The following is a 13,184-nucleotide window of genomic DNA, read 5'->3' as shown; positions in this document are numbered from 1 at the left end:
TCGGGTTCAGTTATGCGAACACAGGGACCTGGTGCTCGCACACCTCAGCCAGTTGGGTCTTCGGGTCAACTGGGAAAAGAGCAAACTCTCTCCAACACAGAGAATCTCTTTTCTCGGTATGGAACTGGACTCGGTCAGCCAGACAGCACGCCTCACGCAGGAACGTGCTCAGTCAGTGTTGAACTGCCTAGACACGTTCAAGAGCAGGACAGCGGTCCCACTGAAACAATTTCAGAGGCTCCTGGGGCATATGGCAGCAGCATATGGTTACACCGCTGGGGCTGCTCCATATGAGACCGCTTCAACACTGGCTTCATGGCCGAGTCCCAAGGAGAGCGTGGCTTCGCGGCTCTCACCGGGTTCAAATAACACCGGTTTGCCGCCAGACTTTCACCCCGTGGTCAGACCTCTCATTTCTACGGGCAGGAGTACCCATGGAACAGGTCTCCAGGCATGCTGTGCTACACACAGATGCCTCCGCCACCGGGTGGGGAGCCACGTACGACGGACGGGCAGTTTCATGGGTTTGGACGGGCCCCCAGCTGACTTGGCACATCAACTGCCTCGAGTTGCTTGCAGTACGTCTCGCCCTGCTCCGCCTTGTAGGATTACAAATTTAAGAAATGTTGATCATATGTTCTGACATAGCTTCACAGGAAAATCTAAAGTGAAGTATATTCTATTTAGCTTCTAAAGGTACAGATGATGACATTCTAAGAAGATCAAATCAGGCAGCCCAGGTGTCTGAGACATTAACCTTTTGTTCTCAAGCTACAGCGATGCCTTTGTCTCTATGATAATGTGAAGGTATGGGCAATACTGTCAGACTGATTGGATTAGCACCTATGCCTTTGAATGACACTGTTATGATAATGAGATCAGGGCTGGGGAACTCTGGTAACGGGCTGATTCCTGTACTGCATTTGCATGCTTTGTTTAGATTGACTCCACCTCTATGTAATCCTCCCCCTGGAAATATATTTAAACTGTATTGTATCTGACATTAGTCAGACGACTTTTGATGACTGCAGCGAACGAACAGCTAGGATCTCAATAAAGAGAAACTTCTGCTTCAAGATACCCAAAAACGTCTCCTGGTCTCTGAGAAAAGTTCACAACAGTTTTGGTGCCGTGACCCGGATAGAGCTTCTTACCAGACATCGTTCCTGACTGAAATCCAGAACCTTTTTTCAGCTCAACAACGATTTTGTGAGTATAACTCTATCGAAAATAACCGCTAAAGACCAGTACATATAGTAATCCTCTGCGCCACCAGAGAAGTGTTAACAAACAAGCTGCAGGGTTTGGTTAGCAAACTAGTTTATCCTCTGTTTATTCAGGGAAGGTTAACTACAGCTATTACAGTTTAGTTAACTAAGTTACCCTCTAAAGTTGTTCTTTTAGAGAAGAGTTGTTTATCCTCTGTTCACCCAGGGAAGTTTAGCATTACGTGCTAATATCTGTTATCCTCTGTTTTAAGCAGGGAAGTTTAGCCTTAAAATGCTAAAATTTGTTATCCTCTGTTTTGGCAGAGAAGTTTAGCATTAAGTGCTAGTAGTTTGTGTTGTCCTCTGTTAATTCAGGGAAGGTTAACAATAGTTGATCTGTGTTAACAAGCGTACCCTCTGTTGATCAGAGAAGTTTTAGTGTTGTGATTGCGTGGTAGCAAGGAAACTCGCAAAATGGTTAGAAAAAATGCTAGGCTAATTCCAACCACAGAGAAAGGTGGACTAGCTACGCCATTATGGACAGACGATGAGTTTAAATCATTGTTAGGAGAGCATATGGACTCAATAGTGACTGAGTCAGTAAAATTTGATTTGAAAAAGAAATTTGGTATTGATCCAGATAAAGTTTGGTCAATTGAAGAATGCAAAAAGGTACTCGGAACATGTATCCGAAAGAAAAACCTAAAAGGCATTATCTGCTGCCACAGAGAATTTACACTATCGTTAGCACAAGAACAGGCTCAGTGTATCACTAAGTTGAAAGAACAAAACCAACAGCTGCACACTAGATTGTCCCGTTTCACTAAAAAGGTGGGCTATAACCAGGCCTCAACCAAAAGTGATTCAAAAGACCAACAGTCAGATGAAAGCTATCCTGACTTACAGTCTTCATGTAGACCAGAAGACAGTGGCAGTACTGTAACAATGGAGAAAGATGCAGTGAATTCAGTGAAGGTATGTGGTGCTAGGAGAAGAACTCAGGGAATTGAGAAAATTGAAGGTATTTCTCCAAACTCTTCTGTTGTCTCAGTACAAATGGTTGCCAAAGAGCTAAGACCTAAAGACATAGAGAGATTGTCCCAGAGCTTACCTTCAGCACACACACATTTTTCAGAATTTAGAAGAACATTGAACAGCAAAATGCGTCTTTATGACATGTCGTTAGCAGAAGTCACACAGCTGATGTCACAAATTCTAACTGAATCTGAATTCAACAGTTTTGAGTCTGCTGTTACTTCTGAACTGCAACATGCCAATAAAGGCGATTTGAGAGAAGGTGTTTTAAAAATTCTAAAGAATATCATTGGACCCAAAACAGACTGGTCCAGAATCACTAACTGTGTGCAAAAGAAGGATGAAACTGTAAGTGAGTACACTGAAAGGTTTTGTCAGTCAGCTGCAGCATACAGTGGAATAGCTGACACTCCAGAGAAGGTGCTAGATGATAAAGGACCACTAGCTCGTACATGGTTTGATGGTCTTTTAACAGAATATAGAAATGCACTGCCTTTCTTAGATCTCACATGGTCCAATAGAACCCTGCAAAGCAACTTGGACAGGTTAGCTATTTGGGAAAGAAACTCTGATGTTAAAGCCAGAGTAAAGATTGCAGCAGCTTCCTTTAAGTTGAAAACAGAGAACCGACAGGAAAGTAAATGTCCTAAGAGAGAGGGTAGTTGTCATTACTGCGGTAAACCTGGACACTTGATGAAAGAATGCAGGAAAAACAAAAAATACGTAAAAGAAATGAACAATGTAAATCAGCTTTTACACAGTCTGCTAGCAATGCTAAAACAGCACCTCCCCACTACACCAAACTCACTGGGCAGCTTGCTGAGGTGCTAACTGCTAAGGCTGTGAATTCTTAATTACCCCAGTAATCTACAACAAAGATGAAAGACTCTTTGTTAACAGAACAAAGGGAAGTTGAATATCACTCCCCCCCAAACTTGGGGACACTTGGTTAAGAACACTCACAGCCATACCAGAATATTTTATTCAGTAACCCATCCTCTGTTATGATGTCTACCAGGACTGATGTTTAATTAGAGGACTGAAATGTAGTGATTGCATTGTTTTGGAAATACATGTATTTTTGTTCTGCATTAGGAACTTATGTCTCACACTATACAGTGTGCACAACACTTAAAGGGACAGATTAGGACACACAAACCAGTGAGGAGCCCAGGAAAGAACTGAAGTGCAATAAGCCTCGGGGGCCAATCCTGCGGTGAACATTTCCTGATAGGTTTTTCCCCTTTAGTACTTTTAATCCCCACCTCACTGGTCTATAGGTGTCAAATTAAGATTAGGTTAAGAAAAAAAAACACTATACGATCACTAGAATTTTAATGTAATAATTAAAACCACTATACGATCAACAAAAGTCTAAAAACGTCTATGCATGAATACTGCTGGTCTGCTGTTTCTTTGTTTTCTTGTGTTTCAGGTGTGTATATACCAAGTCATCTTCATACGCGAAACCCTGGTGTGAAGCATCACTTCAGACATCCATGAACAAGCTTCATGAGGACAAAGAGTCATCTGAGTGAATCTACGTGGGAAACAGACTACAGAAAACAGACTTCACAGCTATTCAGGCGCCATAGACTTCAAGACTTCCACTCTTATGCTACATGATTTTCTGTGACATCATGTAGTTTGTACGACATTTTACCATCCCATTGTCGCACGTGTCAACAATTATGGTTCTGAAAAGAACTATTACACCTAAGTAAATCTAGGACAAGACACAGGATAATGTTATATGTGCCTGTAACTTTTACAAGTTACATGACTGCAAGATGGGGCTTATGTTAACCAACATAGGCTACAGAATGGACTTATGGAGGTTTAAATTTGTTTTATGTGAGAGTTATTAGAACTCTCAAAGAGGGGATTGTAGGATTACAAATTTAAGAAATGTTGATCATATGTTCTGACATAGCTTCACAGGAAAATCTAAAGTGAAGTATATTCTATTTAGCTTCTAAAGGTACAGATGATGACATTCTAAGAAGATCAAATCAGGCAGCCCAGGTGTCTGAGACATTAACCTTTTGTTCTCAAGCTACAGCGATGCCTTTGTCTCTATGATAATGTGAAGGTATGGGTAATACTGTCAGACTGATTGGATTAGCACCTATGCCTTTGAATGACACTGTTATGATAATGAGATCAGGGCTGGGGAACTCTGGTAACGGGCTGATTCCTGTACTGCATTTGCATGCTTTGTTTAGATTGACTCCACCTCTATGTAATCCTCCCCCTGGAAATATATTTAAACTGTATTGTATCTGACATTAGTCAGACGACTTTTGATGACTGCAGCGAACGAACAGCTAGGATCTCAATAAAGAGAAACTTCTGCTTCAAGATACCCAAAAACGTCTCCTGGTCTCTGAGAAAAGTTCACAACAGCCTCAAGGGGCACCTACGTGGCAAACACGTGCTGGTCCGTACGGACAATATTGCGACCGTTGCGTACATCAACCGGCAAGGCGGTCTACGCTCCCGTCGCATGTCGCAACTCGCCCGTCATCTCCTCTTGTGGAGTCAGAAGCATCTGAGGTCGCTTCGTGCCATTCACATTCCCGGGTTGCTCAACCGTGCGGCCGACGAGCTCTCACGAGCTGCGCTTCCCGGAGAGTGGAGACTCCACCCCCAGTCGGTTCAGCTGATTTGGAGGCGCTTCGGCGAGGCTCAAGTAGATCTGTTCGCCTCCCAGCTCTTTTTCTCCCTGACCGAGGGCACTCTCGGCACGGACGCACTGGCATGCAGCTGGCCGCGGGGCCTCCGCAAATATGCGTTTCCCCCAGTGAGCCTTCTCGCACAGACATTGTGCAAGATCAGGGAGGACGAGGAGCAGGTCCTTCAGGTAGCCCCTTACTGGCCCACTCGGACCTGGTTCCCCGAACTCATGCTCCTCACGACAGCCCCCCCCTGGCAAATCCCTCAGAGGAAGGATCTTCTGACTCAGAGACGGGGCACCTTATGGCACCCGCGTCCAGACCTCTGGAAATTACATGTCTGGTCCCTGGACGGGACGCGGAGGTTCTAAGTGACCTACCCCAAGGGGTAGTTGACACTATTACTTCGGCGCGAGCGCAGTCTACTAGGCATGCCTACGCCCTTAAATGGAACCTGTTCGTTGATTGGTGTTCCTCCCGGGGAGAGGACCCCCGAAGATGCCCGATCAGAGCCGTGCTCTCCTTTTTGCAGCAAGGGTTGGAGTGTAGGCTGTCCCCCTCAACCCTTAAAGTCTATGTGGCTGCTATATCCGCTCACCATGACCTCATAGAGGGAAGGTCGGTAGGGAAGCACGACCTGATCACCAGGTTTCTTAGGGGCGCCAGGAAGTTGAATCCCACTAGGCCCCCTTCCGTGCCCTCTTGGGACCTGTCGATAGTGCTCACAGCACTGCAGCAGGCTCCCTTTGAGCCCTTGCAGTCAATAGAGCTGAAGTTTCTCTCGATGAAAACTCTGCTCCTGCTCGCATTGGCTTCCATCAAGAGGGTAGGAGACCTGCACGCATTTTCGGTCGACGATTCGTGCCTAGAGTTTGGCCCGGCGGATTCCCAGGTAACACTGAGGCCCCGGCCTGGTTATGTGCCCAAGGTTCCCACGACTCCCTTCAGGGACCAAGTGGTGAGCCTGCAAGCGCTGCCCTCGGAGGAGGCAGACCCAGCCCTGGCTTTGCTTTGCCCCGTCCGAGCACTAAGATGCTACGTTGACCGGACACAAAGCTTCAGGACCTCAGACCAGCTCTTTGTGTGTCATGGAGGCAGGCAGAAGGGGAATGCCGTCTCCAAGCAGAGGATGGCCCACTGGATAGTGGATGCCATTACCCTGGCCTATCAGGTTCAGGGTGTGCCCTGCCCCCTCAGGCTGAGAGCACACTCGACTAGGAGTGTTGCATCCTCCTGGGCATTGGCTCGTGGCGCCTCGCTAAATGACATTTGTAGAGCGGCGGGCTGGGCGACCCCTAACACGTTCACAAGGTTCTATAGCCTTCGTGTAGACACAGTTTCCTCCTGTGTTCTCACCTCAAACGGGTAGGCACAGAGAGGCCTCGGGTCGGCTTGCTATATTGCTCCAGAGTAACCTAAGAGTAGCTCTGTCGAGCTCCTCCGCCGAGCTTGACAGCCGACGTAGCGGAACGTCAGGCGTCAGGCCCTCACTCGATGAATCCTTCAGAACCGGTAGAGGGCTAGGCTCTACGTAGAGACTTAATTGCATCTCTTACAATTCCACATTGCGCCCTAGAGGCTGTGTGTTTCCCCGGTAGTACTTCTACCAGTATACGAGGGTTCAATCACCTCCAATCTTCCATATAAACCTGAATTGAGTGATTGATGTGTATTGCTCCGAACCTCCTATCGGAAGGACGTGAGCTCCGCATATTCCCAGTGCTCCAGTTTCACTGAAATGGATGGTGCTGAGTTATACAGTGACTGGCTCTCCTTGATGCGAGCCCCTGGCCAAAGCCAGTAACGGGACCCAGGGGGGCCCGCTCAGGACACTGGAAGGGACAGCAGCCACGGCGCTTTGTTAGGGATCCCAATTCGTCGGTCTCAACGAGACGTCGAAGAGACCGACTGATAGGGAACGTCTCGGTTACGTATTGTAACCCTCGTTCCCTGAAGGAGGGAACGGAGACGTCTCGTCCCGTCGCCGCGGCTCCTGTACCACCGCTGTACGGCCGGGCCTGTCCCAGCTCCTCAGCGAAACCTTGATGATGCATGCACCTGCTGCTCATTATATGCTCACGCTGTGATCAGCCGCAGCTGGCTGCAATCATGCATGCCAATATTCATTGGCTCGTTTGTAAACACACGAAGTAGATTGGTCTATCCAGGCGATATCCCAATTCGTCGGTCTCGACGAGACGTCTCCGTTCCCTCCTTCAGGGAACGAGGGTTACAATACGTAACCGAGACGTTAATAAAACTCTTGTGCACAAATTACATGAGTCTCTGATTCTGCCTTGCAAATGAATGTCCCTTTACGATTTCCAATCAAGCTACATGCTCTAATGCATTATTACTGTAAGAATGTTATTTTTCTGTGGCCAAGAAAATATCATTGCTTAGGGTTGATATGAAATTACCCTGTATGTTCGCTAGACGAACAGATTAATTGATGGCGATTCAATTCCGCTACAGTTACTACTGGCGGCTGATATAAATAATGGTAATTAATCAAAATTAATTGTAATTATTTATATACATTTCCCTTTTGAGCTAAATTCGCTACACCCTTCACAAGGAGGGTAAGCCACAAACATTCATTGCCCAAGAAGCTGGCTGTTCACAGAGTGCTGTATCCAAGCATGTTAACAGAAAGTTGAATGGAAGAAAACAGCGTGGAAGAAAAAGATGCACAACCAACTGAGAGAACTGCAGCCTTGAGAGGCTTGTCTCATAGCCCAAGTTGCTTGAAGTCCAATGTTAAGTTTCCACAGTCTGTGATGATTTGGAGTGCAATGTCATCTGCTGGTGTTGGTCCACTGTGTTTTTTGAAAGCCAAAGTCACTGCACCCGTTTACCAATCAATTTTAGAGCACTTCATGCTTCCTTCTGCTGACCAGCTTTTTAAAGATGCTGATTTCATTTTCCAGCAGGATTTATCACCTGCCCACACTGCCAAAAGCACCAAAAGTTGGTTAAATGAACTTGTGGTGTTGGTGTGCTTGACTGGCCAGCAAACTCACCAGACCTGAACCCCATAGAGAATCTATAGGTTATTGTCAAGAGGAAAATGAGAAACAAGAGACCAAAAAATGCAGATGAGCTGAAAGCCACTGTCAAAGAAACCTGGGCATCCATACCACCTCGGCAGTGCCACAGACTGATCACATCCATGCCACGCAGAATTGAGGCAGTAATTAAAGCAAAAGGAGCCCCTACCAAGTATTGAGTACATACAGTAAATGCTGGAAAGTAAACATACTTTCCAGAAGGCCAACAATTCACTAAAAATGTTTTTTTATTGGTCTTATGAAGTATTCTAATTTGTTGAGAGTGAATTGGTGGGTTTTTTGTTAAATGTGAGCCAAATCATCACAATTAAAAGAACCAAAGACTTAAACTACTTCAGTCTGTGTGCATTGAATTTATTTAAAACACGAGTTTCACAATTTTAGTGTCAGTAATTTGTCCTGTCCTGTTCTGTTTTCCTAGTGTTTTTCCCCACTATGTTTCATAGTCCTTTTGGTTTAGTCCTTGTCTCCCCTTTTGGTTTAGTCTAGTTGGTTTAGTCATGCCCATATTTGTATTTCCCCCTTGTTAGCCTTGTTAGCTTGTTTGTAACCACGCCCTGTCTTCAGTGTATTTAAGTCTGTTGCTGTTCACTCCCTGTTGTCCGTCGTTAAAGTTACATGGTTTCTGTTTGCTCTGTGTTCATCTTTTACGTTCTTAATAAATATTAGTGTTTATCATTTATTCCGGTTCCTGCTCCTCCTTCATCTGCACTCATCATCCTGCTAATCGTGACAGAACGACGGACCAAACAAGAAAATGAACTGGGCTGAGGACAAACTTTGAAACCTCCAGCAAGGTGAGCGTTCGCTGGAGGAATATGTGGAGGAGTTCTTGAGTGTTTACCATCTGGTGAGATGGAGTGACAAGATGGTGAACGCATGTTTCCAGATGGGACTAAAAGATGATTCTTTGTTTCAATTGATAAGTCCTAATGATTGCTACCGTCCCGTAGCAGATTTCGTAAATTTTGTTCTCGATTTGTGTGGTTCCTCGTTCCAAGTCATGGTGGAGGATGGTAATCCTCCTCCCATCTGGAAACATGCAGCAGTCACCCCATCTCACCAAAAGTCAGACCCCTCCGCATATCACTCCAGCGACCTCACTCCCTCCTTGCCTCCCTCGTGTCCCCAAGTCCTCCTAAGCCCCACGATGGTCCTCAGCCCAGTACCTCAGGCTTCCTCTCCGCGTTCAAGCCCGTCAGCCGCCAAGCCAGCGTCAGCTCTCAAGATAGCCGCCACGGCTTCACGCAAGATGGCTGCCATGCCAGAGTTTGCAAGCAAGATGGCTTCCACACCAGAGTCTGCAAGCAAGATGGCTGCCACGCCAGAGTCTGCAAGCAAGATGGCTGCCACGCCAGAGTCTACAAGCAAGATGGCTGCCATGTCAGAGTCTGCACGCAAGATGGCCTCCGTTCCTGGGTTCCCGGCCAAGATGGCCTCCGTTCCTGAGTTCCCGGCCAAGATGGCCGCCGTTCCTGAGTTCCCGGCCAAGATGGCGCCGTTCCTGAGTTCCCGGCCAAGATGGCCACCATTCCTGAGTTCCTGGCCAAGATGGCCGCCGTTCCTGAGTTCCCGGCCAAGATGGCCGCCAAGCCTGAGTTCCCGGTCAAGATGGCCGCCGTTCCTGAGTTCCCGGTCAAGATGGCCGCCGTTCCTGAGTTCGCGGCCAAGATGGCCGCCAAGCCTGAATCCCTAGCCAAGATGGCCGCCAAGCCTGAGTCCCGGGCCAAGATGGCCGCCAAGCTTGAATCTGCACCCAAGATGGCTACCGCCAAGTCAGAGTCTCCGCTGGTTCCGCCCAGCCTCCGTGAGTCTCCGCTGGGTCCGCCCAGCCTCCCTGAATCTCTGCTGGTTCCGCCCAGCCTCCCAGAGTCTCCGCTGGTTCCGCCCAGTCCTCAAGTGACCGCGCCGCCAGAGCGCCCTCCAGTGACCGCGCCGCGAGAGTGCCTTCCAGTGACCGTGCCGCCGGAGCGCCTTCCAGTGACCGTGCCGCCGGAGTGCCCTCGAGTGACCGCTCGCCCAGAGCCTGCTCTCCCAAAGTCGCTGCTGGAGACGCCTAGCCCTCCAGAGTCTCCGCTGGGGTCGTCCAGTCCTCCAGAGCCCGCTCGCCCTGAGCGCCATCAAGATCCCTGACTCCCCTGATTGACCATGGCCACCTGGACTGTTTACTCGGCCATGGCCTCCTGAGCCCCCAGATCTGCCATGGCCACCTGGACTGTTTACCCGGCCATGGCCCCCTGAGCTCCCAGACCCACCATGGCCTCCTGGACTGGTTACCCGGCCATGGCCTCCGGAGCTCCCTGATCCGCCCTGGAGACCACCCCTGTATCCTGTGTTTCCTGTATCCCTGTCTAGTGTTCTCCAGGGTGCCCACCCTCCCTCCCCTATGGATGTTAGACGGCGCGAGACGCGCCTTTTGGGGAGGGGGGTGTAATGTCAGTAATTTGTCCTATCCTGTTCTGTTTTCCTAGTGTTTTCCCCCCCTATGTTTCATAGTCCTTTTGGTTTAGTCCTTGTCTCCCCTTTTGGTTTAGTCTAGTTGGTTTAGTCATGCCCATATTTGTATTTCCCCCTCGTTAGCCTTGTTAGCTTGTTCGTAACCAAGCCCTGTCTTCAGTGTATTTAAGTCTGTTGCTGTTCACTCCCTGTTGTCTGTCGTTAAAGTTACATGGTTTCTGTTTGCTCTGTGTTCATCTTTTACATTCTTAAATATTAGTGTTTATCATTTATTCCGGTTCCTGCTCCTCCTTCATCTGCACTCCTCATCCTGCTAATCGTGACATTTAGTTGAATTACTGAAATAAATTAACTTTTCTATGATGTTCTAATTTATTGAGATGCACCTGTAAATTAATATATAATATAGTTCAGTCAAGTGTTAACTGTTGATTTTTTTCTACAGTATTAATGTCACAATAAGTGATCAATGATTGTTCGTCAAAAGTTGAACAATGATTAGATTTAATTGACTTTTTGATCTGCTCATCATGCATACAGTATGATCATTTTATCCTCTGAATATTCTGATTAAACCACTGGAGTTGTATGGAAGTTTAGAGTGGCATGAAGTGTGTGTAGATGAAGAATTTCTAGTTTAACCTTGCCCAGCTTGTGAAGTTCAAGCAGGACGATCTCTTACCTTCAGTCCCTTCAGAGCATTTTTATCACATGGTCGAAGCAGACAGAGTCGGCGCTCTTTTCTCATCTCACACTTGCTGTTGTCGTTGTTGACTCGTACAGAGATGCCAATGCCGCAGGTGCGTGAACAGGGTGACCAGGGTGTGGTCTGGACCAAACAGTTCTTCTTCCAGGCTAAGGGAGGATCCCTGTAAGCTTTCAGTGTTACAGTCACAAAGCACTATGTCATCCCACCGCATACATTCAAACATCAGCCCTCACCCCAGGCTTTACTTTCTGACAGGAACAATGAGTCTATGAATACGGTGTAGTTATTGATCTGTCACAGCTACCTGGGTGCTGTTTAGTTATGACGTCAATTAGTAGAAGAACCCAGAAGGCATATTCACCATGTGTTCTCTCTGGAGTTTCTACAAAGATTTAAAATGGCTGTTTTTTTAGTTATGAACAGTCTTGCTCTTCAAAAATAGGCCGCAAATTGAAAGTGGTTTATTTTTAATATGAATGTTTGTAAACAATGTTTTTGTGATTGATGAATTACATTTGTTTACAGTAAGTAAACAAAAATTTGTCCTCATAAGGCAACTTGTGTTTGAGGCATAAGTGCATGTAATTTATTTCATGAAAGTCTCTTCAGACTTGCAACTGCTATTCTAAAAGATCCCTAAGAAATTCCAGAGTAAACCCATGACTACAAAATGTTAAAGGAGAAGTTTACTTCCAGAACAAAAATTTACATATAATTTACTCACCCCATTGTCTTCCAAGATGTTTTACTTTCTTTCTTCAGTCGTAAAGAAATTGTTTCTTTAGGAAAACATTTCAGGATTTCTCTCCGTATAGTGGACGTCTATGGTGCCCCCGAATTTGAACTTCCAAAATGCAGTTTAAATGCAGCTTCAAAGGGCTCTAAATGATCCCAGCTGAGGAAGAATGGTCTGATGTAGAGAAACAATCAGTTATTTAAAAAAAAAAGACAATTTATATACTTTTTAACCTGAAATGCTCGTCTTGTTTAGCTCTGCATCAACTGTGTGTATTTTGGTTCATAAGTTAGGGTAGGTGGAGAAAATGAGATGGGAGTTTTTGGACCTACAGTGAGGGAAAATTTTGATCACTTGCTGATTTTGTATGTTTGCCCACTGACAAAGAAATTATCAGTCTATAATTTTAATGGTAGGTTTATTTTAACAGTGAGACACAGAAAACCAACAACAACAAAACAAACAAACAAAAAAAAAAACAGAAAATTTTAAAAATGACTGAAATAAGTATTTGAATTCCTATCAATCAGCAAGATTTCTGGCTTCCAGGTGTCTTTTATACACAAACTGAGATTAAGAGCATTCATAAAAGACACCTGTCCACAGAATCAATCAATCAATCAATCAGATTCTAAACTCTCTACCATGGCCAAGACCAAAGAGCTGTCAATGCATGTCAGGGACAAGATTGTAGACCTACACATAGCTGGAATGGGCTACAAGACCATCGGCAAGCAGCTTGGTGAAAATGTGACAGCAGTTGGTGCGATTATTCGCAAATGGGAGGAACACAAAGTAACATGCAAGATCTCACCTTGTGGAGTTTCAATGATCACTGAACAGAGAGGAATCAGCCCAGAACTACACATGAAGATCTTGTCAATGATCTCAAGACAGCTGGGACCATAGTCACCAAGAAAACAATTGGTGACACACTACGTCTTGAAGGACTGAAATCCTGCAGTGCCCGCAAGGTCCCCCTGCTTAAGAAAGCACATGTACAGGCCTGTCTAAAGCTTGCCAATGAACATCTGATGATGTTGATTCAGAGGAGAACTAGGTGAAAGTGTTGTGGTCAGATGAGACCAAAATTGAGATCTTTGGCACCAACTCAACTCAAAGTGTTTGGAGGAGGAGGAATGCTGCCTATGACCCCAAGAACATTATCCCCACCGTGAAACATGAAGGTGGAAACATGCTTTGGGGGTGTTTTTCTGCTAAGCGGACAGGACAACTGCACCGGACAGGGCCATGTACTGCCAGGGCCAGGGCACTGAAGCCAGCCAGGGCATT

General features: G+C 46.2%; 1 protein-coding gene across 1 annotated transcript in view; it reads right to left on the bottom strand.

The window, feature by feature from the left end:
- Positions 1–13,184, bottom strand: part of ccn6 (cellular communication network factor 6) — a 48,917-nt gene that overhangs the window by 10,923 nt on the left and 24,810 nt on the right. The window contains exon 4 of the mRNA XM_073816446.1: positions 11,129–11,322. Coding sequence (XP_073672547.1) covers positions 11,129–11,322 — 194 coding nt within the window. The remainder of the gene's footprint in view (positions 1–11,128; positions 11,323–13,184) is intronic.

This window comes from Garra rufa, chromosome 13 (genome assembly GCF_049309525.1).
Source record: "Garra rufa chromosome 13, GarRuf1.0, whole genome shotgun sequence".
Classification (NCBI taxonomy): Eukaryota; Metazoa; Chordata; class Actinopteri; order Cypriniformes; family Cyprinidae; genus Garra; species Garra rufa.
This window is presented reverse-complemented; position numbering and strand designations above follow the sequence as displayed.